The sequence below is a fragment of the Geospiza fortis genome, unplaced genomic scaffold (assembly GCF_000277835.1).
Source record: "Geospiza fortis unplaced genomic scaffold, GeoFor_1.0 scaffold70, whole genome shotgun sequence".
NCBI lineage: Eukaryota > Metazoa > Chordata > Aves > Passeriformes > Thraupidae > Geospiza > Geospiza fortis.
Genome location: NW_005054317.1, coordinates 2257708 through 2284804, shown reverse-complemented (window position 1 = coordinate 2284804; position 27097 = coordinate 2257708). Strand labels below are relative to the sequence as shown.

The 27097-nt window shown below is 46.0% G+C and overlaps 1 protein-coding gene across 2 annotated transcripts in view; it reads right to left on the bottom strand.

The window, feature by feature from the left end:
• Window positions 1-27097, bottom strand: part of FRMD4B (FERM domain containing 4B) — a 124876-nt gene that overhangs the window by 16610 nt on the left and 81169 nt on the right. For both annotated transcript variants that reach the window (XM_031056339.1, XM_005420176.2), the window contains exons 6-11: window positions 25072-25128; window positions 24136-24158; window positions 10602-10685; window positions 9342-9407; window positions 8228-8285; window positions 7251-7337 (exon numbers count right to left, since the gene is read on the bottom strand). In XM_031056339.1, coding sequence (XP_030912199.1) covers window positions 7251-7337; window positions 8228-8285; window positions 9342-9407; window positions 10602-10685; window positions 24136-24158; window positions 25072-25128 — 375 coding nt within the window. The remainder of the gene's footprint in view (window positions 1-7250; window positions 7338-8227; window positions 8286-9341; window positions 9408-10601; window positions 10686-24135; window positions 24159-25071; window positions 25129-27097) is intronic.

Genomic DNA, 27097 nt, shown 5'->3' with positions numbered 1-27097 from the left:
GGGCCCCGCGGGGCCCCGTGCCCCGCCCCCGCCAGCCTGACTCACACCCAGAGGCAGCAGCAGGTTCGACCAGCAGCATCATCCCGGCCGCCCGCTCCCACGCTCGTAAAAACCATGGGCGTGCTTCAAACATGACCTCTGGAGAAAAAAAACTGCCTCGCTGCGCCTCTTATCGTGGCTGGCGATGATTCCCCGTCCCCTTTATCACTTCCTTTGGGGTTTTCCCCTCTCCGGATGCGCTCGACATTCCTAAGGGTTGCGGGAAAACGGAGCACCTGTCCCAAGGTGAGGAGGGTCGCGTTTGGCAGGAGGGCAAAATGCAGCAGCCCCAGCACCTGGAGGAGCCCCCTGCCAGGACAGAGGGACACGGGGGTCTGTGCAAATCTGACACCGGGATCACTTCCAGTGCCGAGAAAAGGAAAAAAAAAAAAGCGTTTGCATTTTTAAGAAAACCTGCATGGAACTGCCTCAGGATGTGGGTAGAGCTTTGCTCCATTTCCTCCCCACCCTGTGAGATCCATCCCAGCCCAAAAGGAGCTGACGGGCGCCCCAAGCATTCGCAGCTGGGTACATTCAGCACAAAGACATCTCTGCCTCCTTGCACAAAGTCTGGGATAACTGCAGCTCCCCCCTCTGCTGCTCCCATCCCAGAGATGGGAACTGTACCCAAGACACATCTTTGCTCTTGAGCACTGAAAAGGTGCCCTGTCCTCAGACTATCTCACTTAAGAACAATATAAGCTCCTTAGCTATCAACCTCATCTGACAAACCCTCCTAACTCAGGTCCTTGTAAAAAAAGGCTGGTGATTAAATGAACGGCTTCAGAGTAAGTTGTGAGCCATTAATAAATATTATTATTTGAAGATGCAAATAAAAATAATCCTGAATGAAAGTATTACACTTTCCTGCCTAACACACTTGTATTCACGAAGAGGGAAAAAACGGACTCAGTACAAACAAGGACAAAGCAATAAAGTAATAAACTTTCTTCAACTGAAATTTTTCTAACTCGTGGTCAAAAGGCAACACTCAGGAAACAGTCGCTGCTCTAGAGATATCCTGCTCCCTTCAAATACTCTTTATCCTGTACAGACATGTTCCTAAATAATTCCTAATTTCAATCTTACCTAAACTAAATGCATATTTAAAGACAAAAGAGTGGTAAAAAAAATCTGGAAATCTGGAACTGGTTTTTGAGGGCTGGAAGAACAATTAGGAATAATTAAAATGTTTTTGTGGAAGTTTTGCAATGTATGTTCCCTTTAACCAGATGATTACGTCCACCTGAGCTAATTAATGTTTTCTTAATAGCCTTCCCCATCCATGTAGGTTGTCAGATCCTTAAATGCTCCTGAAAACTACAGAGCATCCCAGGGGTGCCTGTCTGACTCTTGAGTAGAACTTGGCCTGGTCAAGGTTGTTTTTCTGATTTTTTTTTTTTTTTGGTAGAAGGCGGAGGTGCAGCTCTGATCACATCTCATTACCCAGGCACCTCTGTGCACCAGCCAGACTCCTACCACCCAGCTGCTGCTTTTCCAGCCCACGAGTTTAGGCTTCCCTGTATTTCTGCTGTGATTCAACACCAGATACCAGGGAGCACTGAACAAAAAGGAATCACTGTCCTTCCTGCACAAAAAGAACCATAATAGTTAAGGCAGCCCAAGGAGACATGCCTAAGTGCTGAAACACCTTAAAAGCAGCAGCTGGTTTTTCACCTGGCTCATCTTGCATCCAGTTTTGAATAAAATGCGGGTTTGTCCCGGCCTGACAGCAGGAGCAAACTGGCTCAGAAAAACGGCCCTGTCAGGATCTCAGGCAGGAGCCGGCAGAGACCCTGCCCAAGGAGCTGCTCAGGAGAGCTGCTCAGGCTCCTGGCTCAGTATTGCTGTGAGCCTGATGGATTTTGCTTAAAAAATAATATTTTAGTAGTTTTTTTACAAAGTTTCTTTTTGCAACGAGGTGTAAATGTGGAGAGCAGCTGAGTGCAGGGGCTGTGCGGCCACAAGCTGCTGCACCAGCCCCCTGTGCCAGAATTGTCCCCAAGGTTAGTGACAAATTCTGACCAAGAGCTAAATGACCCAAATCTCAGGCTTTCCACCCAAAGTGTCTTTGGGTAAGGTCAGCACGAAGTGCAAGCCATGCCACAGTGTCTGCAGCAGCCTTTCCCTCGGGAAGCACTTCCAAAGCACCTCGTGGTACGTGCAGTGCCTGCAAGGAGGCCCAGCACCTCAGGAACGGGCTGGGAACAGCCATCTGCAGACAAATCTGGCAATTCAGAGCAAGGAAACATAAAAGATTTCTGCCCACAGGAATGCACCCCACCCGATGAGGGAAATTACCACCCTGGCAGCGGCGCTGGGAGCAGGCTGTGTTTCAGCCCCTCCGCTGCACTCAGCTGTCTGGCACCCTGCCTTCAGCTGGAATCCTGTGCTTCGCTGCTGCTGTGGAGGGAGGCACCTGAGGAGATGGCAGCAGAGCCAAACTGCCCCACCTGCAGCAACTTCTGAGGGAAGGAGGCAGACAGCTCCCACCTGCGCCAACATAACTCGGCAGAGCTCACCTGCAGGCATCCTTCATCCCTTAAATATTAAACCAGTCCTCTAAAAACCTTTTCAATCACAAATTTTTTTTTAAAACCTTATGATGTTTTTATGCCTGGTCCTCTCTAGCACTGGCATCATAAGACTGAGAGATGTCTCAACATCAAAATACCCCAAAACATTTGTGTTTTGCAGCAGGGGATGTTCAAGCAACTTTTTGCACATCTGGAAAGATCTGAATTTCAGAGCAGCCTCATAAAAACTCTGGTTTTTTTAAGTAATTATGTGAGCTTAGTATCTTCTATCTAAATCAATGGCTTGGTGAGAAATAAACACCATAAAAGAAATCTCTGCCTAATTAGAGCAGCCTGCTGAGAAGGCTGTTCCGATGCTGCTGTGTTCTGAACTATTCAGCAAAGCAGGACAGCAAATTTACATGAAGTAAATGTTCTGCAAGGGAAAACTTTCAGCTTCAACTCTTAGCACACACTGACTTAAAAAAGAAGTATCATAATACCTGCTCCTCACAGCTCAGGAGCAATACATCCCAACAAAGAGAAAGTCATGGAAAAGTGTCAGGACGCTTGCAAGGATGAACAAAGAGCTCCTGGACAAACTCAGCCACAAAAAGACCCGCAAAGAGGGTGGGAGAAATACAGAGAAATTGTCTGAGCAGCCAGGGGTCTGGTTTGGAAAGCCAAAGCCCTGAAAGTATTAAATCCAGGCAGGGATATTGTGAAGGTGATGAGGCCCTGGCACAAGGTACCCAGAGAAGCTGTGGCTGCCCCTGGATCCCTGGGAGTGTCCAAGGCCAGGCTGGATGGGGCTTGGAGCACCCTGAGGTAGTGGAAGGTGTCCCTGCCATGGCAGGGGGATTGAAATGAGATGATCTTTCATGTTCTTTCCAGCCCACACCATCCTGTGATAAACATTCCCCATTTCAAAACGAGTATATGCTAACAAAAACACTTCTGAGAACACAATGCAGTCAAGACATCAAGCAGTAGAAATTATATTCTTGGACATTTGAAACAATACCACAGCAAGATTAGTTCTTCTCTTCAGATAACAGAGTTAATTTATCACGAGGGAGTCGCCCACAGAAACACAATGAAGTGGGAGAACAAGTCAGAGAGCCAGCAAGCTGCCTTCTCCAGCCCTCAGAGGATCCTCACATATTGGCTGAACGCAGAATAAACTCAACTCATGCCTTAATACACCCTCCATTAACAAGACTTACATTGTTTATCTCACCAGTGAGAAGAATGGGGTAGAGATAAAGGGAGATCTATTCTGCCTTGAAATGACAAACAAAGTCCTGGGACCTGTTTTATACTTTTCCTAATTGATTCAGAGGATGCTGGGGACAGGATCTTGGCATGCCACCTCACAGCAAGCAGAGGCACTTCTCCAAGCAGGAGGTGACTCTCAATATTAACTGCAACTGAAAGAGAATATGTTTGCAAAGCAGCAGGACTGCAGAGCTAATCCCAGGTCTGAGCTCAAATCTGAACAAGAGTTGCCAAATCCAGTGTTTTAATGCCCTGTGTGACTTCAGGATGATAATCAAGTGAGCTCAGTATAACCTCCAGCCAGTGTGGAGCCACTGCTTTTATCTACAAAGACAATTTTCATAAATGACACAGAAAATAATTTTCCCTTTTCAGTCTGTTACAGAGCTGGAGCACAGTGCTTCTCTCAGTGCCTCAGCTGGCACTCCTGGGTGATGGGGAACACTTGGGCTTTTCTAGAAACTGCTCCCGAAGCAACACAAGCTCCCAGGAGTGACTTGGAGCAACAAAACTCCCTTGTCCAAACCATCTCGGGTCAACCAGCAAAATATTAATAGCTGGAGCCAAACCTCCCCAGCCAGCCCTGCACAGACAGACAGACAGCCAGGGCAGGTTCTCCAGGTCCAGCCCCGAGTCACACACTGGGCTCCCCTCAGCCCTGGCAGGGCTGGCTGATAGGGATCTGGGGATTGCTTCACCCAGGCCTCTCCTGCAAGTTCCTTCCTGTGAGGAGCTCTCAGCCTTGGACTCCATGCACTGGTGTTGATCCAATAACAAAATCTTGGGAAAACCACTGTGCTCCAAGGCTCGGATTTAGGTGTCTTGGCCTGAAGACCTACTTGGATAAAGCCAAAAGATTTCACTTTTTTAAGAGGGTGGTTATATTTCTTTGGATTTAACTGATCCTCCATTAATGGGTGCAACTAATGTAGATTTTATTTCTTTTACTAATAGTAAAATTTTATTCTAAAGATGGTGTTGGCTCTGTGATTCTATGGTGAAGCAAGCACACCTGACAGCGCTGCAGAAAAGACAAGGGGAGCAGAATAAATCCCCCTGCTGTGAATTCACTGTGGCACAGGCACCAATTCCTGTTAAAAGCCTCCCATCCAAAATGCTACAGCTTTCCCACCACAACCAGTGTCAGAGAGGTTTGCACACTCAGAGATCCCCTGTAGCTTTAAAATTCAGGAAGGCCAGCTTGGTTTTCATTAGACTTGGACTCAGCCTTTCCATCTCTTTATTCTCTATTTATCTATCAGCTGCATGTATATTTAAACATCACCAACTCGAGAAGCAGAGCACAATGAGGATGCTCTTTCCCAGATGGCTGGGGATAAACACAACAGCAGTTTTGATCCATGGTATAAACAGCTGGGTAACACCAGCACACGGCAGTTGTGAGTTTGGCTCCCTTCCCAAAAAGCAAAACAGGAAAATTCTGCTAAATCCAGCAAAACCAGCACTGCTGCTCCAAAAGACAAGAATAGTTCACATGCCTATTCCCCTCCTTCCTGCTGCTCCAGAGAGACTCCTGGGAGATTCAGGCAAGCTGTCCATACTCTTCTCTCTCTGAAATAAATTCTGATACATTCATAAATATGAACAAACAACAACACTGATTAAAAGGAACTTCTACTTGCTGCATCACAGGCAGCAGGGCTGTAGCTACACTGAAATAAGCAGCAGTATCTCAGCATTTTAACTCCAAACCCAAGTCTGGGTGTGGGTGCCCCTCCAGATCTGATGTCTGCTTTTCCTCCCAAAAGTGATCTGATCCCAATCACTTACCCAAAGTGCTATTTCAAACCCTGAAACATTTTTCATATAAAGAAACTGTTTGTGTATTTACCCACTTGTTAAAGGCAATCATGGCTCAGGACAAGCTGTGGCGTACATAATTTTTGTCCCTTTCCACTGACACCAGGAAAATCCTTAAGGATACTACAGCCATATCCATCCCCACAGTTTCAATGAGCTTACTGTAATTAAACCTTCCACCTGCATTTAGGCTCCTCTCTCTCACCTTCCCTTTCAGTCTCTATCCTCTGTTGTATAATTATAATTTCAGTGAAGCCAACAACTATTCTCATTTCCATTGTCATGCTTCCACTGCAGAGATGACCTCTGGTTTTTATTTTATTTTTCTTCAACACAACCCCTGCTGCATTCAAAGACAACGCCTCGTAACTAACTGTAGCAGGGTGTGACTTGGTATCTGGGCCCTGCTGACCTTAAAAAATTTTCTTAATCTGCCTGGTTGATAATGTAAACTGAAATCCCACAAGCATAAAAAATGCTTGGCGAAGCAATGCTTTCAGCCAGGCAGGCTCCATTTTCTTGGAGAGCATTGCTGGTCACAGCTGGACATCTTGGCTGCATAATGATCTTTTCCTGCCTGGAAAATCTTATGGATGTTGCCTAAAATCAGGGAAGTGCTTAAGGGCAAGAGGACCTCCTTGATGCTCCCCTTTGACATTCAATAGCTTCATCAAGTTGACTTGATTTACAGAGGGTTCCTCCTGTGTCTTTTAGTGCAGGCATGGGAAGAGACACATGGGATAAAACTCTGTATTTTACTAAACAAAGCAAAGGAAGGACACGAGAGATCACCCTTGGACACAGAGGTACATAAATACACCAAAAGAAACCAAGTCATAGCCTGCTCTGCAAAAAGAGAAGATCAAGTTGGAAGCTTGAAGGGGGGATTACTCTTTAACAAGGAAGTTTTGTTAAGCTGTGCTTTTTGGCACCAATACACTAAACAATATCATTTTGCAAATGTAAAAATTCCCTGGCGGGGAGCACAACTTCATGTGAACTCCTGCCCAGATCATTCCTGGGGAAAGAACAGCAAACTCCCAGGTCTCCATCCCCTCATGGCTTAGATGTTTCAGTGAAGACACAGTGGGAAACAGTGGGTTGGAGAAGAATCAACTCCAGTTCTTGGCATTTATTCTCAATTTCCCCTTAGAATTTATGGAAGCACACACTTCAACAAGCCTTCAATTTCACACAGTTCCTCTCGTATTCTGCCTGTATCAGTGGAGCCTTTTATGTTTCATGCACACAAAAAAAAAAAAACACCTACAAAAGTGAAGTGAAAACACTGCCCGAGTACAAGGCCTTGCAGAAACACAACTGCTTCATATTTCTGTAGTTATCCCTGGGGGCTGCCAAAATCCCCATCCTGAGACCACCAAACTCAAAACACACGAGCCAAAGCTCCCAAAGGGAGTTTCCACTATCTAGGAGAGGCAGAGATTTACTGCCTCAGTGCCAGCAGAAATCTTCTGCCTCCAGCCTTTGGTCTTTTGCCCACCAGTCTAATAAGCAACAGCTTAAAAGAGTATATCCTGACATGCAACACCATACCATGTTCCCCCCCACAAAAAAATCAGATGCAAAAGAACTTACTTTTCTGGGCTTAACTTTGTCTTGTAAGTCGTACTGGCCGATTCCTTTGTAACTTATTCCAAGCCACCACGGGATTCCTTGTTTATCCTGAAAAATGGGACGTCTACGTCAACCAAGAGCTACTTAAGAGTGAGGCAATTCCAAGATTACAGCCCTTTTCACTCTGTGACAAGCACAAGTAGGTACAGAACAAGGATTTTCTGGCAAACAAATTGAGGTGAAGTGGATTGCTGGGGTGAAGGTGGAAACTTTCTCCCAGAGGCACAAACCCAGGTGGTGGCTGTGCAACGTGGGCAGAAAAGCAAGAGTGCTGCTGGAACAACAGGGTGTCACTGCTGGAGGAGTGGCTGTGAAGGGGAAGAACAGGCGACAGAAAAAAACTGTGGCCAATGACTGCTACTACCACTAAATTCAGGCATGGACAGCCACAGGAGACACCAGCACAAAACATCGGCTTCTCAGGTACCACAGTCATGGCCATGACTCAAAAGCAAGGAGACATCATCTCTGCTGAGCTCTTCTGCAAAAAGCACTTTGGCCCCGGCTCTGCTCTACAAGTGGGAATAAATGGTGTATTTCCATCACTCTCCAAAAGCATTTCTCAGCATTTCCCCACTCCAAGCACGCACCACTAATCACCTGCCACTTAGGAGGAGTCTTTTCCACATTCTATTTTTCTAATCTTGATTAATGTCTCTGGGGAAACTATTAACTGCTTCAAGTCTAGAAGTGATATCCAGTTTAATTAAGATGATAGGAATTTAGCTCCTGATAGGATTACATAAGGTTTTACAAAGATTCCTTTCTGCTGTCTGGAAACAATTTTTAAAGTACATTGAAGGGGGGAAAATTACAGAGGCTGAAAAATGTGGGGTTCCATACTGATAGAAGGGCACTGAATCATGCAACTGCTCCTTTAGGAATGCAATCCCTCATAATAAGCTCAGCAATCACATTATCTGTAGTCAGTTACTGACCTTTACTCCATAGTAATGAACTCCATATGTTGGCAAAGCTTCTACCACTTTCATGTACCTGCAGACAGATTTATAGCATATCAGATTATTTTCTCTGGAGGAAGTAATATCTATTAACATATTTTTTTCACACATACATCCAGGACACGTCATTTATCATCTGCATATTTTGAAGGCCTTAATAGCTGAAGGCCCAGATTTTCAGAAAAAAACTTAGTATCTTGGCTTGGGGAAAGATGGGGTATTTTGGCCCAGCTAAAGCAAAAGGAAAATTTCTCATACAACAGAAAATTCAATCTTTTATCAGGAGGTCACAGAACTGAAAGCAAAAATTCTGAACTGAACATGTGAGCCTTTTGGGAAAAGTTGGCAGTAAAGACCTGCCTATAATTATTCCATTATGAAGCTCTGGTTACAAAGGACAGGCTCCAAATGAATATGTTTATGCCATTGTACAACTGTTTCATGAGGCAACTCAGAAAACCACTGAACAGACCATTTTCCCTTGTTTCTACTGAAAAAAGGACCACAAATGATTGAGAAAGATTTACAGGCTTTGAGGTATGTGAGAAAAGCTGCAAGGAGTCTGCACTGTGTAGTCATGGCCATCATCTCAAACATCTCATAACACATCCTACTGCATCTGCTTGTAGGAAGAACAGTAAATATTAATGGTAAATGAAAAATACAATTCCACAGGCTCAGTGGGCAGCTTGGAAGACCTTGATGTTTTGAAAGCCAAATTCCGAACATTTCAGAATTTCTTACAGGACTTAGGGTAATATGCACCCTTAAGAGTTTGGAGTGAAAATTAATTGATGGCAGGCAATGTATGGAGGAGAGTCTTCCAATAAAGTAAGATCCAAACAATTTCTTTTGTATTTGAGCAACCCAAATGACTACACAAATGCTGAACTGCAAGCCTGTGAAATGTGAGACTTCAAATAATTCCACTTTGCAATATAACTCAATAAAAAGAGAATCTGACAGATACAAACGACATCATTTGCAGGCAATAATGACCCAAAGAGTCTGCCTTGCCATTTCACAACCAAAAAAGAACAGGAGAAAAGTAAAAATATCATCTTCACAAATTAACAAGTGTCATACTCACTGAACAATGGCTTGTCCTCTGGTCAGACCTTTAATTTGTGTATAATGCTCAATTACTCTGTCCTCACTGCAAACCAAGCACAAAACCCAATTTAGAGGCTCAGTGACTTTGTTCATGTGTGAAGGCATCTGCCGAAGCTCAGCCACCTGCTCAGCATACAGAGAAGGATCCCCCTGCACGTTTCTTGCTCTAGTTTACATTCTGGTTCTTGCAGATTTCTTTCCCACCCTTCATTAGGCAGCGTGGAGCTGCCTGGCTGATCCCCACCATCACATCCTGCCTTCCAGACTAATTAACAAACCATTTCAGATCAGCCTGTTCTGCTGCAGATGCTGCTGCAGAAGAATGGTGCTAATTGTGGAAATTCATCTTAATGTTCTAAAGGACCCAAACTTCAAAGGCTGGTTAATGCTCCATATGTAACACAGAAGAAGTTCAACCAGAGCTGTTTTCATTCCCGTCTATTTTCTCCCCCTGACATTTCATAGGTGAAGAAAACCACACATTTGTCAGCAGTGACCTTTTTGCATTTTTCCTGTTACACATTTCAACATTTTCTTTCGGAGGAATGTGAAATAAAATATGCATTTCTGTGTCAGACACTTGAAAGCAAAGAAAAACCCAGCAGTATTCATTCAGAGACAAACAAATAATAAGCAAGCATGGTATACTTGAAAATCCATCACGTACACATCAAGCCTAAAAAACCAAAACAAATGAGGAGGTTGAATTCGCACAAAGGGCATAAATTCCAAGGAAACAATATCACTGATTCATCCTAAACGCCGTGTTCCTTTTACAGCAAATTCAAGCCCCAGAACTGGAACTGTCCTTCTCTTTCCAGCCTTTCTAGATTATTTTCTTCCCCTGTCCTGTCGAGAGGAGCTGGGTGGGCAGCTGGCAGCCAGCAAAGGTCACCCACCACAAAGGCTCCACTGTGTGACAGATGAAGACTGAGGTGCTCTCTGCAAACCCAGGCCTGGCTGGAGCTCAGACTTCTGCTCCTTCTATTGCAGCATCCCCACATACTCTGACCCAGCAGTTCCTGACACAGCAATTTAATTTGAGCAAACTTTTCAGGAGGAATTTCCATCAGATCTTGCATAATTTATAATCTTCTAAAAACTGGAAATGCTTGAACATGAGCAATCAGCTCCATGTCCTGGGCTGAAAACTTTTAGAGGAGTTTGCAAACTGCTTAAAAGTGATCTTGTTGTTATCATTCACAGCAATGATTAACATTTTAAATTAACAGCTCACCAGTAAGCAAGTGATGGATGCTCCTGCAGTGTCTTGGTAGGAAAGACAGGCAGTGTCTTCAAGTCTTTTCTAGTGTTCTCATCACTGAAAAAGCAAAAATGGCTCAGAGTCAGTGCCAGTGAATCAGAGATGGACTCATTAGTCTGGGCAGAAGGAAGGGCTGTATTTGCTGCTCACAAACGTGGAGTGCTGCCCCATGTCAGGCTGTCATAGCAACGTAACTCTAGATGTCCTCTCACATGACAGTGATGGATATGGTGTCATGCTCATTATACACACACGTGATGCTCAGGCCACCACCGTATCAATATTTATCTTGCACACCCTCACTCTATTTGCTGTGTGCAGAATGAGCCCTGAAACAGCTGCAGGAAAGCCCAAAAGTAAGGCTTGTAGTGCTAAGTTTTGCTCTGTCTTTAACAATGCATTTCATGAAGCAGTGTGGTATTTGTTAAATCACACAAGTTTAACAGTGATCTGATTCAAAACAAAGGGTTTCAGTTCATACATTTTCAGTGAAAATAGTTCTCCTGGACTGCCCATTGTACAGAAAGTTCAAATATTCTGGACTCTAAGCCTAACCTGAAATGAAATGCAGGGGGGCTGAAGTATGTGAATGCAATTTGTCACAACAAAACCCCGGCAGAATATTTTAAAACCTATTTACAGGCATCAGTAAAATGGTTCATATTTTCTCCTCACATGGTCCATTAGTTAATCAGCTGAAACCTGCACGCCCCTTTTGGGCAGGATTTCTGCATGCCTTCAGCACCAGCAAGCACCAACACGACTTCTCTATGCAAAGAATGCACCAGTCACGTCCATCAGCATCTGCCTCAGCTTTGCCCAGGCTTTCCTTGAAGGCGTTTTTCTGCTCCCAACCCCTCTTCTCATCAGATTGAACTGTCAGAGCTTTCCCCAGAGCTACGTCCCCCTGTGCCATGGGCACTGAGGATGGAGCTCGGCACATGGAGGACACAGCAACCCTCTCCTCCCACAACTCCATCCATGGCGCACGGAAAATGCAGGAGATGAAAGGTTTTCTTGTTTTGTTTTTTTTCGTTCCTTGGGAGCACAGGCTAATGGCTCTGCAAGGCTCTTCCCCAGCCCTGACAATGAGCATCAGCCCTGAGTAAGGGGGACCACCTCTGGGGACAAGGAAACAGTTCAATCAACAGCCTATTTATTCTTCAACGTCTTTGATGAGGCTGCCAAGAAGGGCTCAATTAGCACCGAGGAGTGCTGCTTGCTGCACTCTTCTGCCAGGAATATCCATTTTTCTTTGCAAGCTGGCCAGCGCCCAAGTGCCACAAACGGGGACAGCTGGGTAGGAACTCGGGATCTCTCCTTCCAGCGCTCAAATACAGCCAATGCTCACAAAACTGAGTTTTATTCACCCCTTGCAGGCTTATTTTGATGGGATCAAAAGGCTGCAGGACATCTCGGCTTGCAGAGAGAAGGTAGATTACCAGGGGTTTGTAGGGTCACATGGAAATGCAGACACAGAGCACGCTCTTCTGAGGCCTCAGAAACGACAGCAAAGAATAAAAAAAAACCGAAAAAAAACCCCAAAAAACACACACCAAAAAACCCAACAAAAACTCCAAATCAGACCAAACAAAAAAACCTGAAAAACACACTCACACACACAAAAAACAACAACCCACAACCCAAAAAAACCCCAAAATAAAAAACAACAACGAAAAAATACAACATGGCCTGAACTCCCTCTTAAAGCTGGAAGGTTCGGTCCTCCAAGGTCCTGTCCAACTTCAATCATGGACTCACAGGATAATTGATAATTAAACCACAATTTTCCTCCTATTTTTAAACCTAATTTATCACTGCAATGGCTGCTCTAGCAGGCAGAGTTGGCAGGGAATTACAGTGAAGTAGGAGAGGTTTTGGAAGGAAGTACTAACAAAATAGCTCATTTTTACCAAACAAAAGGGCTGTTTCTGTAAATGTAGATTCTCAGCCTTGTATTCATAATCAGAGGTTTAATGGGTGGTCATTAAACCCTTATTTAGTAACCTGGTTTTAAGGGCTGAGGAAATAAGGAGGCTGATGCTGGGAAGCCAGGGCAGAGCAAGGGACAGCTGCCACCCAGCTGTCACCACTACACACGGGTGGAGAGGTCCCAAACTCTCCTTCCTCAACCATTACAGGGTCAGGAGCCTCCCCATCACTGAGAGTCTGCAGAAATGCCACAAATCCTGGCAGCTGCATCTCCCCATGCTCTGAAAGGCCACCTTCTGCAACATTTGTGGCCCCCAACAGCACCACTCGCCTTCCTGTTTGGTTTTTGGGCCTCTTGCCTCTCTGTTTGGGTTTTGGGCCCATTGCCTTTCTAGATCTGGCTAAGTAGCAACTTTATCCTCATCAATGCCAAAACGAGGGTGCTAGTTAAGCCGGAGTGATGAGTAGCAGCTCATCAATATGAAAATGTCTACCACTGAATTTCAACTTTGAGGGCCAGCCAGCAAAGCTGCCTCCAAGCAGGGCCTGTGGGCTCTGAGCTGGGACACGCAGTGATCAAAGGGCTGTCACCACGTCGGTGCCACCACAGGGGACACATCCCTGCAGCACTGACCCAGAACCACAGCCCTGCTGCACATTGTCAGCAGGCAGAGGCCATGGGGCTGGGACAGCTCACAGCAGAGCTGGGCCTCCTCTCTTCTTCTGCCAACCTACAAACCCATCCAATTTCTTGCAATAACACTGATTTTATGAGGCAAATTGGCTCCTAGGACCTGTCTTCCTCACAGGACCCAACCTCACACCCTGAGGTTCAGACACCATCCCATCCACAAGCACTGGGAGAAGTCCATCCAAATGGACGTATAAGGGCTGAAACTCTCTGAGAAGCAACGGGAGGATTTTTTTTTCCCCCTGCATAATTGTAAGATCAAGCATGAAACAATCCTAGAAAAATGTAAAAGACCTGGGAGAGACAGGGCACAGCTCCTTGCAGGCTGGATGCCTTCAGACAGTGCAGGCTGGCACGCAGCAGCCTGGATCTGCTGACTGCACGCCCCAGGATTAGCGCTCGCTCGGGATGATTCACGGCTTCAGGGATAATAAAAGCCTCAAATGGTCCTCCCCCTCCTTCCACAGAGTCCATTATCACTTCATCTGCACCAAGCAAGTCTCCCCTTGACCTTCAGGATCACTTTCCCAAGCCCTCTGAGACCCAGCTGCTCCCCAGAGGTGACAACTCCCGATAGCAGGAGCGGCGGTTTGAATTATGACCTGTTCCTGTTTGGTTTCACAAGGACCACGAGATGATACAGCAATCCCAGGGCAGACAGCCCCGGCTCCAGATGTCCCACCATCCCCATTATCTGCCAGCCAAACACCCAGGGCTGTATCTGGCACGTCCATGGTGGGTTCCCACCAGGAGGAGAGGACGTGGCTGTCGGGACAGGGAGGCCCAACTTGCCTTTAATCTGACCCCTGCTACAGAGGGGGTTTCTGGACTGGTGGTTTTTGGCATAATTTCAATATATAAACTGCCCAGAGTCAATGGGACTGAACATTTTTTGGCAAAAGGTTTGTTTATTCCCCAGGAGGAGAATATAGGAAACTCTCAACTCGAGTATTTTTCCACTATGGAGAAAAATTAAACAAAAGCAGCAGACAGACCCTTTCCTTCCTATTCCACCCTCTAAAAAGGAGTTTTCTCTCTGGCAAATACAAAGCAGAACTTGAATCAATGTGGGCAATGCAAATGGAAATAATGAAAATCTGCATCAGAGCCTACTCACACTGAACCTCAACTTGCACTCCTGGTACTGCCCATAATTAATTCTCTGTCCCAACATGATCAAACATTGGGCAAGATGCTGTCCCCAGCACGCCCTGCTCGTCAGTGCTAGCTCTATGGAGAGGGAGCTTGACTCTAAAACAACCAGGTAACATGATTAAAAGTATTTAATCATGTACCATACTATCAACAGGACTTCCCACGTGAAACTCCAACAGCAAAACCAGACCAATCTCAGGAGCTTTCTACACCCTGCTGATGTTACAGTGAGATTTCGGGCATCTTGCTAAAATCCCCACCAGAAATCCATGAAGGAACCAAGCCAGACCATCGTGGCATGCTCTGCCTAGAGCACATTACTGAAAATTTAAAAAGAGTTACACATTTATGCCCCCAGAAAGTGCACCTTGACAGCTTGTAATGGAATGATACAACACTCCCTGCCAGGCAAAGATTTACAGAACTGTGCTAATTAGGACCATTTGTCAAAAGGTGCTCTGGGCTTCCCTGCACCCACTGTCAAAAACCAGCTTATGCCCCTTGCTAAGCAGGTAAGAGCTTAGATGGAGTAAGATGTGGTTAATGAGAGTAACAAAACGTGAAGAGCAAGCAACACACCCAGCAGCAAAAGCCATATATTGGACTACAGCATAGAAGCTTATCAGCCCACAGGTTCTTTGTAAATATGAACAACTCGATGAGGACAGGGCTTCAGACAACTCTTAATTGACTAAAGCAAGGGCAGGTGTGTCTGCCTCTGCTGAATTGTGTTTATAACATGTTATAAGGTACAAATTTATCACTAGGGAAAGTGCACTGTATAGCAACTTTATTCTTGCAGTTCCTTGACCTTACACAAATACTTTCTTGTGCTGCTACAGGATCATTGGAATAAGTCACTCCCAGGTTCTCCTAAAGGTCGTTATCTTAAGTTCAGTTAAATCTTGAAATGAATTTTAGGCATAGCACAGGCAGAATTTAGAGTGGCCTTGCCTAAAGAAAATGTTAATCATCCCCTCAAAAATAACCTGAAAGTAATTTCATGGACACCTAAGTATCAGCAAATTTGAGAATTACATATGAGATTCAGGGAAATGTGCAGCTGCACAGCAAAAGTATGATACACTATTACCCTACATCATGAAGATTATTGAAAGTATTTCCATTAGGACTTGTCACCTCACTCTCTTCAAGATATTTAGAGCTAGCAAAAGAAATACTCCAAAACAGCACAAAATTAGAGCAGATGCTTGAAAGCTTGACAATCAAGGGTTTCAGAGGGTCAGATTACTCAGCTGATGTCAGTAACAGCCCTGTTTCTTGAGAATGACCACCAGATTGCTTTGCACCAAATTGTACAAGAACATCCTGTGCTGCTGCCCACACCCCAGCCTGGTCCTAGTGACTTTCTCAAGCGACCAGACTCAGAGAAATGCCACCAAGTTCTCCAAGGTGCTCCCATCCCTTACACTCAGAGATGAGAACCAGCAACCCGGACCATCCCTTTGTAGCTGGGCTGCTTCAGCAACAGGTGCCTGCTCTGTAGGCTTTGGGTTTGCTGTAAAACAAAGAGCAAGGCAACCCCAGGCCCCAGTGGAGGCTGCTCTGCCCTTTGAGGGACCACGAGAAACAGGTGTGAGGAGCAAGCAGTGAGGCAGTGGAGGGGAAAAAATGAGCAGGGTTAAAAGTGCAGGAGAAAAAAGAGGGGTGAAGGAAGAGAGAGAGCAGGGGAGGTGCAGGGAAACACGATGGATTTAGCAGCTTTTGAGTATGCCAGAGCAGCAGGATCTTGGCAGCAGGATTTTGAAATGCGCTCTCCGACAAATCCTCTTTTGTGACAAATGCCAGACGTTTCCCATCATTTCCCAACCTTTCAGTTCATGGTCTGCTGGCCCACTCAAGAAAGTTATTTTTCTATTGAGGGGAGCCCAGGATGTGGAAAGGCCGTGAACGAGGGGCTCCCATTGGTACAGGACTGCCAGAGCCTGACCTTCCCTGCAGCCAGCAGGAGCTCAGCTGGGGCAGGGTGCAGAGGCTGCCACTTGAACAGCAGATAGCAGCCGCCTGCTCAGAGAGGTATTTGAAGGGGCATTTAAGAGCCTTCCAAGCCCATCTGTGAGAAGGACCCTGATAAGCAGTGCAAATGGCTTTTTCAACCCCAGCTTGTTGGACATTTAGGCTGTGCTGGGGGTTCCCACCTTGTGCAGCTGCAACAGCTTTAGTTTCACAGCTCAAGGAGGAGCTGCACCAAACACAAAGTGTGGCTGGGACTGGACGACCATTCCCCATATTGGGACCAGAGCCTCGGACTGCCAGGCCTGACCTTGAGCTCCAGTCCTGTTTCCTGAGCTCAATTTCTCTGCTTCCCAAGCACTGCCCAACTCTTGGGCAGAGCAGCAGCACCTCCTGATCTGCAGGGGTTTGGTGACCCCAAACACTGGTTTTTGAAAGATGGGCCAGGAGCACCAAGGAAAATGCAACATTTCTCCCCATTTGTTGAATGCACACACCTCTCCATATGAGGACATGGTGAGCACACAAACAGGAACATGAGCTGCTCCCAGAGCCACCTTGGCAGGTGAGACAGTGCTACAACTTCCCCTTTGCAGACAAGGAACAGGGTGCCAAGGAAGCAGCTCTTCATGGCTAGAGAAAATCTGTGACCTGCAGCTGCCCTAAATCCTCAGGTCTTATTTTGCAGTTCTTGATGTGAAACCTGAATATTCTGAAGACAAACCCATTTGGTCCTTGGACCAACCACCTACAACGGGTGGTGGATCCCATCCCACAGATCTGCTGTGACATATCCATGTTTAAAGAGCTGCTTGCTCTTTAAACAGCACATGTTAGCAGTGCTCCCCTAACAGACCAGACAAAAGCAGAATGGCTCAGCTTTACCTGGGGATTTACTGCCAAGCAAAAGATGGATATTCACAGTTGATACAATGCTTGAAGGATCCCGAGCCCTTCCTCACAAAGCAGACTGTTATTTCTAACATTCACACTTTCTTCCTGTTCACACAAAAGTCAGCTTAGCCATATTAGCTGTGGGTTTTTAGCATGTCTGAGTACAGCAGCAAAGTTTAAAGCTTGTTATCACAGCCTGGCTGATACATGGAGATACATGGAACCACAAGAAAAATAAAGTGTCCAAATAATGATAAAGACCTGACAAATCTGCAAAAGCAAAAAACAGCTGACGTTGAAAAGCTGTCGCTCCGTTTCCTCAAAGCACAAAACACACCTCCTGTGATAGATCTCAGCCACTATGGGAAGGAAAAGCAAAAGATTTACTGCTGCTTTTCTAGAGTGAGGATGTTGTTAGGACTCAGACCAGAACCCAAACTCCTGCTCACAGCTGAGTGCAAGACTGGAAAAAAAAAATCCCTGTAGACCTCACAAAGTTTTTTAGATATTAGACAAAAATGGAGGTGAAATATGATTTTTCCACCATGGAATGTGATTTTTACAATAGGAAAGGCCACGTGTTTTAATATTGAACTTGTACTTTAGGGAAATTCTAGGACAAGGGAGAAGCATCTCTTACCTAGGGCTGGGGATGTCATGATGCTGCCCCCCATGTGACAGCTGCTCCCCTGCATGGGGGACAAGCTGGGGGATGTTGAATTTCCTTGCACCTTGCTTGCCTTGCCTCTCATCTGTTTTGCATGCAGAGCACACACAAAAGACCTCTCTAGGTGGCTGGGCTGTACCCACTCTAGCTCTGCTCTCCGAGTTAGAAATAATTTAAAAAAAAAAAAAAAGAAAAACCAAAGAAAAGAAAGTACTGTGGAGGGACTATTAAAGAGGACAAAACACAGTAACCCCTTTTCTGCCCCTATGGAAACTGTACAAACATCACACACACGAAATCTAAAAATTACTGTTCCTTACCAAACTGCCATAATTATGTGTGAATATTAAAAGTTACATTGCTATATACAAGTAGTAAATCCCATGAGATCAGGTTATTAAATTACTGCAAACATCCTTTTTTTTGGCCTCTTCATCTAATCCTTTTTGCTAATTTCCATCCACAGTGCTTCCACCTAATTAATCTGCTCCATAATAAGCATTCTATACGGATTCCCTGAGAGTCCTTACAGAACTGCTTTAAAATGGGAAATTGTAAAAAACCATTACAATGACATCATTGCAGACTGCATATGCTTTAGTCTGCCTTGAACTGGATGAATCTACAAGTAGCACCAGTGGAAAAAACCCTGTTGCTATGAGAAGTCTATACAAGAAATGGCATCTTAAGTACTTTTTCTTTGTATTTGCACCTGGTTTGCATGAAAAATAAAACACCAGGAGAAAACAATGTTTTCATTTAATAATTGCTGCCTTAGTGTTCAGGGAGATGGAGGTTAGCAATTCCCTGCCTGGCTCCCCTCTGCCTGCTGCCTTCCCTCAGCTCCTCTTCTTCATGGCAGACCTGCATGGATTCACCAAGGAAAGCACAATTTTCACCCTGCTAGAGAAAAATTACTGCAGTCTTCAACCAGCTTTCTTTGAAGAGGGTATAAAATTCAATTAAACTCTCGGGAAAGTGGGTATTTGATACCTGTCAGTAGAGTGATCATCATCATCATTGTATGAAATAGATATGAAACATGACTTTCCCTAAACTTGCTCATTTACTGCCTTGGTTCATCAGATGCTCCCGAATAAAGCAAAATAAATAATCAACCCCCTCAACTAACAGGCTCTGAGTAAGCAGATCTTTGGTCATCTTGTCGTAAATCAGCTGTTTAATGAAAAAGAGGGAGCTGAGGAAAGCACACAGCTGGGTTTGACCGAGAGAGAGTTAATGGTTCAGAGCCAGTGCCTCAGCAGGTATTTAAAGAAAAAGTGCTGGGAGTCACAGCTGAAAGGCAAAGCACACAATGAGTCACTTGGCAAACAAGGGCCAGGAGCACAAGGGGCACAAGGCAGCGCCAGGGCTGAGCACTGATTTACAGCCAGGCAGACACAGCCTGCAAAAAGGCTCAGGATATCGGTGCACGGGCATTTAAAAAGTGCATTTGCATGGAAAAGAACATCAGAAACTGAACTACAGTGCTGCTACAGGCACCAGATGGGTGTTCTGAGAGTGAATCCTCTGGTGACCCACCAGCTCTTTTGTGCCACCCACTGACATAGGTGTGAGGAAATGGCTGGGGCTGAAACAGGACCCAGACTGGGCTCTGGCCAGACGAGATGTGCCCTGGTAACTCATCCACAGACTTGTCCTCCTGCTCCAACCCCAGTCCTGGGCCTGGCCACACCTGGAATTTTGGTCACATAAACCTGGCAAAACTCCCAGAAACAGGCTGGACAAGCCACCTCCAACAGACCTCAGGTGTGTCCTGTTCCTGAGGGGACCTTAATCTTGGGGTTAGCGGTAGAGTGAGCAGGTGCTTTGCTATCAGACAATGATTAACTTCTTTCCAACAGCTATTTTCTAGTACTGCCCACGTTATCTTTCCCATGTTCTTTTTTACCAAGAGATCTTCCAGTTCACCTGGCAAAATATTCAGCTCCCCAACGAAACACTACCCAAAAATCTCACTCTGAGCACTCTTAATTAAGAGCAAATTGTTAATACTAATTTCTGCACCTCGATCAAGAACTTCACTTTTTTTCCAAGTAGGATTTTAACACTCAGGACTTTCTGAACCAATTACTCCATAGCCTCAGTTGCAGGGCTATCTCTCACCCAAACCTTTCCCTTTTCCAAACTGCCTTTATCACCCCCACAATGATAAACCCCGGTGCCTCGCACATGTCAGCTATCAGGAATTCATTATTTTGTCTGTGTTATGTTATACCAGTCGGGAGTTATCTTTGCAGCCCACAGGCCAGAATCAAAAACGAATGTGTCAGCTATTTAAAGAAAATAGAAGTCCTCCTCCAGCAATTTAATTAACTTCCAGGGAGCAGGGCTGGGTTTCAGTCCTGGAAATGGTACTGGGGAAAATGCAGTCCAAGATTACCAGTAAGAAAATAAACTTTTTTTCCCCAAGTTGCTTTCCTTATATAGTTCCTGTAGCTAATCTGATTTTGATAAACATTTTTCCAGTGCCAGGACAGCATTTAAGACTTCTCAGTTATAAACTGTCTCTCTCATCCAGCTACAAAGGAAAATAAAACTATATAATATTTTACAGCACTTTTGAGGGCAGATGCTTAATTTGTAAACTAAATACAGTGAAATAATTTATTTCCCAAGGAGGCCAGGCTTTATATGTTGTATATCTACAAGATGAATAATTAACAGACTGCCAAAACATTGTCTCTTTAAAATTCAAATAGAATTCCTAAAATAAACAGAATATGTACATTTTCCCCCCAAAACTGAGCCATGCCAGAAGCTGCAATTTGAATCACATTATCTTTCTAAAACCTTTGCATAGAGTTTAAAACCCAAGATTTCATAAAACCAGGCTTGCAGATTTTTCTGTTTCTTTTGCAAATAGGAGAGTGGAGAAATGCAATTAACTCACGCAGAGTTTCAAAACTCCAATCAATGACTAATGCTTGCTTGGGGTTCCTATTGCAGCAGGAGCTGGGTAAAAAGTGTTGGGAACTCAGCTGAAACACAGGAGCAGTCAAGTGGAAGCCATGCATGAGTCGTGAAAAGCAAGCAAGAGCCAGTGTTACATCCTTCCTCTTGAGCAAAGCGTGCCCAGCGCTGCACAGGGAGGCAGAGGGGCAGCAATCTGCAGCATCCCAGCCCTTCCTGGGGACAGCAGAGCTGCAGCACTGTCCTGCTCTGCCCAGGGCAGCCCTGACACCATCCCAGGTAGGGGGGAGAGGGATAACTCACTAAGCATCCCTGTGACATCCTCTTCATCACACACAGCAGGGAATTATCTCGGCTGGGATCACCAGTTGGGTAAACAGGAAAAGGAAATGGGTACATGGTGGCCTGCTGCCACCTCTGCTCCTCATTCCTCCTGTGTCCCAAAGCCAGTTGTGGCTGCCTTCGAGAATCCAGAGTTGTCCAAATCAGGACATGCTGGGGGTGCAATTTTGAAGCATGCACTTAAGTTTTATAAAGATGTCTTCAAAACCAGGGTCCACTCAAAGTGGGATTGGGGTGGTTCATCTTACATAGAGTCTCTTCCAAAATTATAAACACATCTTCAAAACCAGGGTCCTCTCAAAGTGGGATTGGGGTGGTTCATCTTACATAGTCTCTCCCCAAACAATAAGGCACAAACTAAATGATCTTTAAGATCCCTTCCAACCCAAACCGTTCCACGATTCTGTGAAACCCCTGTCCTGTGAGAGCCCAGCTCAGGACCTTCGAGTCCTGCAAAGCACCTGCAAAGACCAAACCCCAAAGTTCCTGCTATTCCAATGCTGCCAGGGCTAGCAGACTGTGAAGCCCCTCCAGAGTGACCTTGGTGGTGTGGAAATCAAAAGTTTTTTTACTTTCTCCAAGCGCCCACGTGTCAGGTTTGCTCACTGAAAAGAAACAGATTTCCAAGGAATGTGCTCGCCCACTCAGCATGGGGCAGGGGAGGGTGTTTCTCAGCAGGCTGCTGCTCCCTGCCATCAGGGTGTTATCTGGGAATTTGAGCAGTGGATTGGGAAAGAGGTTCCTGTAGAACCACAGGAGAGAAACACGGTGTTCAGGGCCTGGTACGGAGCTGACGTCAGGGGAATGCCACATGGTGACCCCACCACAGGATGTGTCCCCATGGAAAAGCTCCCTATGGGATGCGTGTGAAAAAATCAGACAGGAAGAGATCCCCAGCATTGCCTGGACTGGCCCAATCCTCACTTCCCCAGAGCTAATCTCCAGGACTTCAGGCAATTCCTGTATTTACCCGCGTTCATTCAGCACTAATCCAGTACCAAAAAAATCAACCTGCACATTCTCACGGAGGTGACGCAAGAGCCACATTCCAAAAGGTGATTCAAAGCAGAATGTCCAAATGACAGCGAGCAGAGAACACTCTAAACTCAAGGCACTGCACAGGGACACAGTCTGTGCAGCACAGCAAGCTGTGCAGCAGAGGCCAGTCCTTCGGCATCCTCGTTAAGATATGCTGGTAATTAACCCAGTGCTTTATCAGCACTGGTCCAAAGGACCACTTGTGATATGTGACATGGAATTCCTTCACTCCTGGTGTGCTCACTGGGCCTGGGACAGCTGGCTGTGTTCATTTGCCACGGGGGCATAACATATGCTCAGTTTAATAGAGGGAACAATTGCTGCAGCTATTTCCATGCAACTCTTAGCTGCATTTGGAAATCACTCTTGTAGCACAGTGCTCTTCCCTACAATTTTCTTTAAATACTTCTGAAGGTAACCACGGGCAATCCACTCCTTGCAACATGTCCAGGGAAGCATGGAAAACAGCCACAGCCACAGTTCCTGGGCTCGTGAAGCCACACTTACAAACCTATTTATGGCAAATGATAAGGAGGCTGTGTTAAGTTTAAACCACATAAGGGAAGCTTTTCACCACCAAGGTGGTTTTTAACATCAACCCCTGTTCTTGAGAATCGAGAAAATTGTGCCACCAGTTGCTACAGCTTAACAAGTTACTTATTGTGGAGTCAGCAGCGATTTTCTGGTTATCTGTGCCTAACTGAGCTAAGCTTAGGGCGTCCCTGTAGAGATCAAGCAAGATAAGGGGTCTTTCTGGAGAAAAATGCAGCACACTGCAGGTGTAAGCAGTATACTGGGTGTCACAGAGCAGGTCCACAGCATGAACAGGAACAGAAATGGTCTGCAGAGCCAGCCCACCCAGCTGACCAAAAACACCTTTTTGTCCCTGCAGGTGTGACAGCATGCCAACAAACAGGAGGAGGTTTGATGGACTTCACAGAGCGTGTCCTCTGGCAGAGAACAGACAGGCCTTTGAAGGGAAGGGGTCTAGGGACTGGCACTGACATTTACTTGACAACTGCCCCCTCAAGGGAAAGCAGAGTCACTCTGGCACTCAAACGTGACTTGCTCCCTGCGTTTGGGCACACAACGAGGTCTGTACTGAGCACTCTCCAAAGCTGTTGTAGCTAAAGTGTAAAACACACCTCTCCCCCCATATGGAAACTCAGCAAGCAGTAAAATATTAACGTGACCAAAGCCAATCTTCTGGATCTCTATTTGCTCAGTGAGCTGTTTCTAATGGAAGGTCTTTCCCTGTGGCTCCAGCAGGTCCAGGTGACCCCACCTGCTCCCCGCAGCCCCTTATCACAATCAGCACCTCCAAGGGGAAGGCAGACCTGATGATGAAGCTTTAAACAGCTCAAGCAGAGCAAGGGGGTCGCACATCAGCCAGAACACAAGCATTGGGTCAAGTGTGGGGAGGGAGAGGCCCCGGGGCAGCTGCAGGAGAACACGGCTCATTGATCCCAGGGCAGCTGTGCCCCTGCACAGGCAGGGCTGTGGGCAAGGTCACCCACATGGACCCAAACACAGGCCAGCAGAAGCACAGGCAATGGTTTTCTTGGCAAAAGTTTGGCAAAGCACAGGTTTTCCCAGCAGGGAAGTGTGGGAGCTTCCCCTTCTCCCACTGCAGCGCCCACACTTGGGAGGGGAGCACAGCGTGGTGGCCTCAAACACTGTTTTGACTCAGAGCTTGCTCACAAAAGGCATTACTCACCCTGCAGACTCAGATTTTATCCAGCCCAGCAGCACATTTCACTTTCTTCGGGCACTGCTCACAGCTGGACTTTACCCCCATTTGTGATTGTTTGCAATACAATGCCAACACAGAAAAACACATCCATCAAGCACACCAGTATTAGAAAGGAAAATGTTATTACCTGGAATAGTCCCCTTTAGCTTCCTACAATTGAAAAACAGTGACAGAATTAAAACATGATCTCTTCAAAACCCTCGGTTTTCCCAGCATTGTTCACTTCCCCACTCCCACAGCTCTGCAGGCAGATCCTGACCCCACCACACTCCCTGCAAAACACGGAGCCTGCATGTGCTCAAGAGCTGGACTTGGCCCCTCGTGCTCCCAGCTGTAGAGAATCCACCCACAGCACAAATAAAACTGCTTCCAAAACGGGGATGAGTCTCACATTGCAAATCAAATGTCGTTTTTAGTGCACAAGAAGTGAAATACAATTCTCCCTCCTCTCCCATCCAGGCAGAGGTTGGCTGTACAGTCAGCTCAGCAGTTGGGAGGAATTGTGCTCACTCGAGATGAAAACAACTGTTCAGGCAGATCAAGCTGCTGCTGCTGCAGCTTTGCTGTGGCACTTTGTCAGTGACAATGCAATGGGGGAAAAACCCCAATTTTTGAAAGGTAGAATTTAATTTCATAGAAAGGGGTAAATAACTGGAGTTTAAATCTCAGTGGAACAAAACTAGATTAATGAGAGGGAAAACTGACACTGTATATTTTAACATAACAGAGGTATTAAAACCATATGCTCCAAAAAGAAGATTCACAGGCATAATATAGCTGATTTAGCTACAATATTTACACTTTTCTTCTCAGATCTCTGGAATGCATTTAAATTAGGGCTAAGTGATAAATTGAATGGAAACCTGCCCAGATAAATGACTTCCCTTGATTAGCTTTTACTCTTTCCATTTAAAACTCCTCAAACAAATATTTCAAAAAGAACTGCTATGTGTTCCAGCTTCCTCTGCCGCGGAGACCACAAACAACCCTGCGGGGGCTCCGTAAGGAGCGGGGGAGGAAAAACTCCGGGAAAGGAATAAACTGAGCCGGGGGAGACACTCACCTGGAGCACCAGGGCGGCCAACTTGAAGACGGTCTCGCTGTCCACCTCGATGTGTCCCTGTGCCGGAGAGAGCAGAGCGTGAGCGGGCCGGAGGGAGGGAGGGGGCTCGGCAGAGGCGGCGCTGCCGGAGCGGCGCTCCCGCCCCGTGTCCCCATCGCACACACAGCCCGGCCTCCCCCAGCCCTGCCCTCCGTACGAACGCGGCTGCTGCTGCATTTCACGGGATGCTGCCCCGGGAGCGGTCCCCGCACGCTGCCAGCCCAAACCTGCCATGCAGCAACCGAAGGATTTGAATGCGCACCTCATCCTCAGGGAGAGGGTCACAGCATCAGAGACTGGATGTCATGGAATCTATGGAATCACACACTGGCTGGGTTTGGGACCTTAAGGACCATCTCATCCCGAGCCCGCCGCCCCGGGCAGGGGCACCTTCCACCAGACCAGGTTACTCCATGCCCTGGCACTGAACACTTGCAGGGATGGGGCATGGCAGGTACATGGCTGGATGGCACCCATGAGCACCTATCAGCTCCACAAACAGCAGTATTTGACAAGATCTAAACCCCTGACACCATCTGCAAGAAAAGTATTTATTTCCCAGCTCACTTCTGTGCTCTCCACTCATTTGGGTGCATCTATTCACTGGCATAGCCCTGGCCCAGCCAAGAGAAAACCAAGGAACTACATCCATCTCTCCATAAAGAGTTTTATTGCTTACAGTTTTAGGGCCATTCCTTGTTGTGATTGTGGTACACAGCCCCCTGTTGCTAAACCAGCCATACTGATTAATCACAAGGACAGCATCACTGAGTTCTTTGTCCTGCTTACTCTGCATCCTACAGCTTTTGTTTCCTCCAACTCCACTGGAGCTCTAGAGCAATGTTCAGAAAAACTGCATGGACCCCATGCTGGAAATCTCCTGTGCCTTGAGCCCACCCCAAAACCAGCCCTGTCCTAACAGCTCTATGCAGTCAGAAACTCCACAGGTGCCAAAGCATCTAAAATACACAAGGATCTTTTTTTTTTTTTTCCTCCTGCTTAAAGATTAAACACAAACTTTCCAGATTAGTTTCTTACCAGGAAAACCCCTGGCCCTGATTTTACTCAGGGACCAGCAGTGACACTGGAAGAGCAAAGGAGATGCACTGAGAGTTGCACTCTTTGCTCCTCATGCATCCTGCAAACAGTGGGCAAAGCACAAAACTGAGCCTATGGAGCAGCCCAGGAACACAGATTTTTCTTAGTGACCTTCTGCAAATGCAGGTAGTGGACATGATACCTGCCTCATGTCACTGAGATCCCAACACATCCTTAGCCCCCAGGATCTGTTGGCTGCATGAGGAGACAAAGCAGACCAAAAACTGAAATAATGCCAAAACCAGGGCAGCAGCAAGATCTACAGAATCACATACAGATACAGGGAAATGACATCTCAAAATATATTAGGGCACATCTGGAGCTGAGCTAATTTACCACAGCTGCAGGTCTGGCCCACAGAGACTAAATTCAAAAGTTGAACAAACAAATAATTCAATTTTCATGGAAAGGAAGTGTTTTTGCCAGCTTTGTCAATAAAACATTCCAGCAGCAGCACTCCCCCAGGCTTCTCTGACAGGCAGACCAAGAGGAATTTCCCCTTCCCAACAGGTGTGGCACCAGCTATGCAGGAGCAGCCCCCAAAGCATTCCCAGACATATTTTATTAGGAGAAGAGGAGGGGCGCATCACAAGTTCAGAGAAAAAAAAATAGCTTGAAGTACATCCTTCCTTCAGATCTCTTTCATGTTGGTGTTTAAGAAAAGAGGCAAGATTGCAGCCCAAAAACTCTTCACATAGGTGCAATTTTAAGGCACTTTGTTACTTCCAGGTCTGTATCAGGTTAGTCTTTGTCATGCACATCTGAGCTGGCTTTCTGAAAGCTTAAATTGCATCTGCCCAAGCAACCTCTGATGCCAGCTGTGGTGGTGAGAGGATTACAGGAGATCAGGTCACCTCAGCACCATGGTGTCCTTCACCAGCAGACAAAG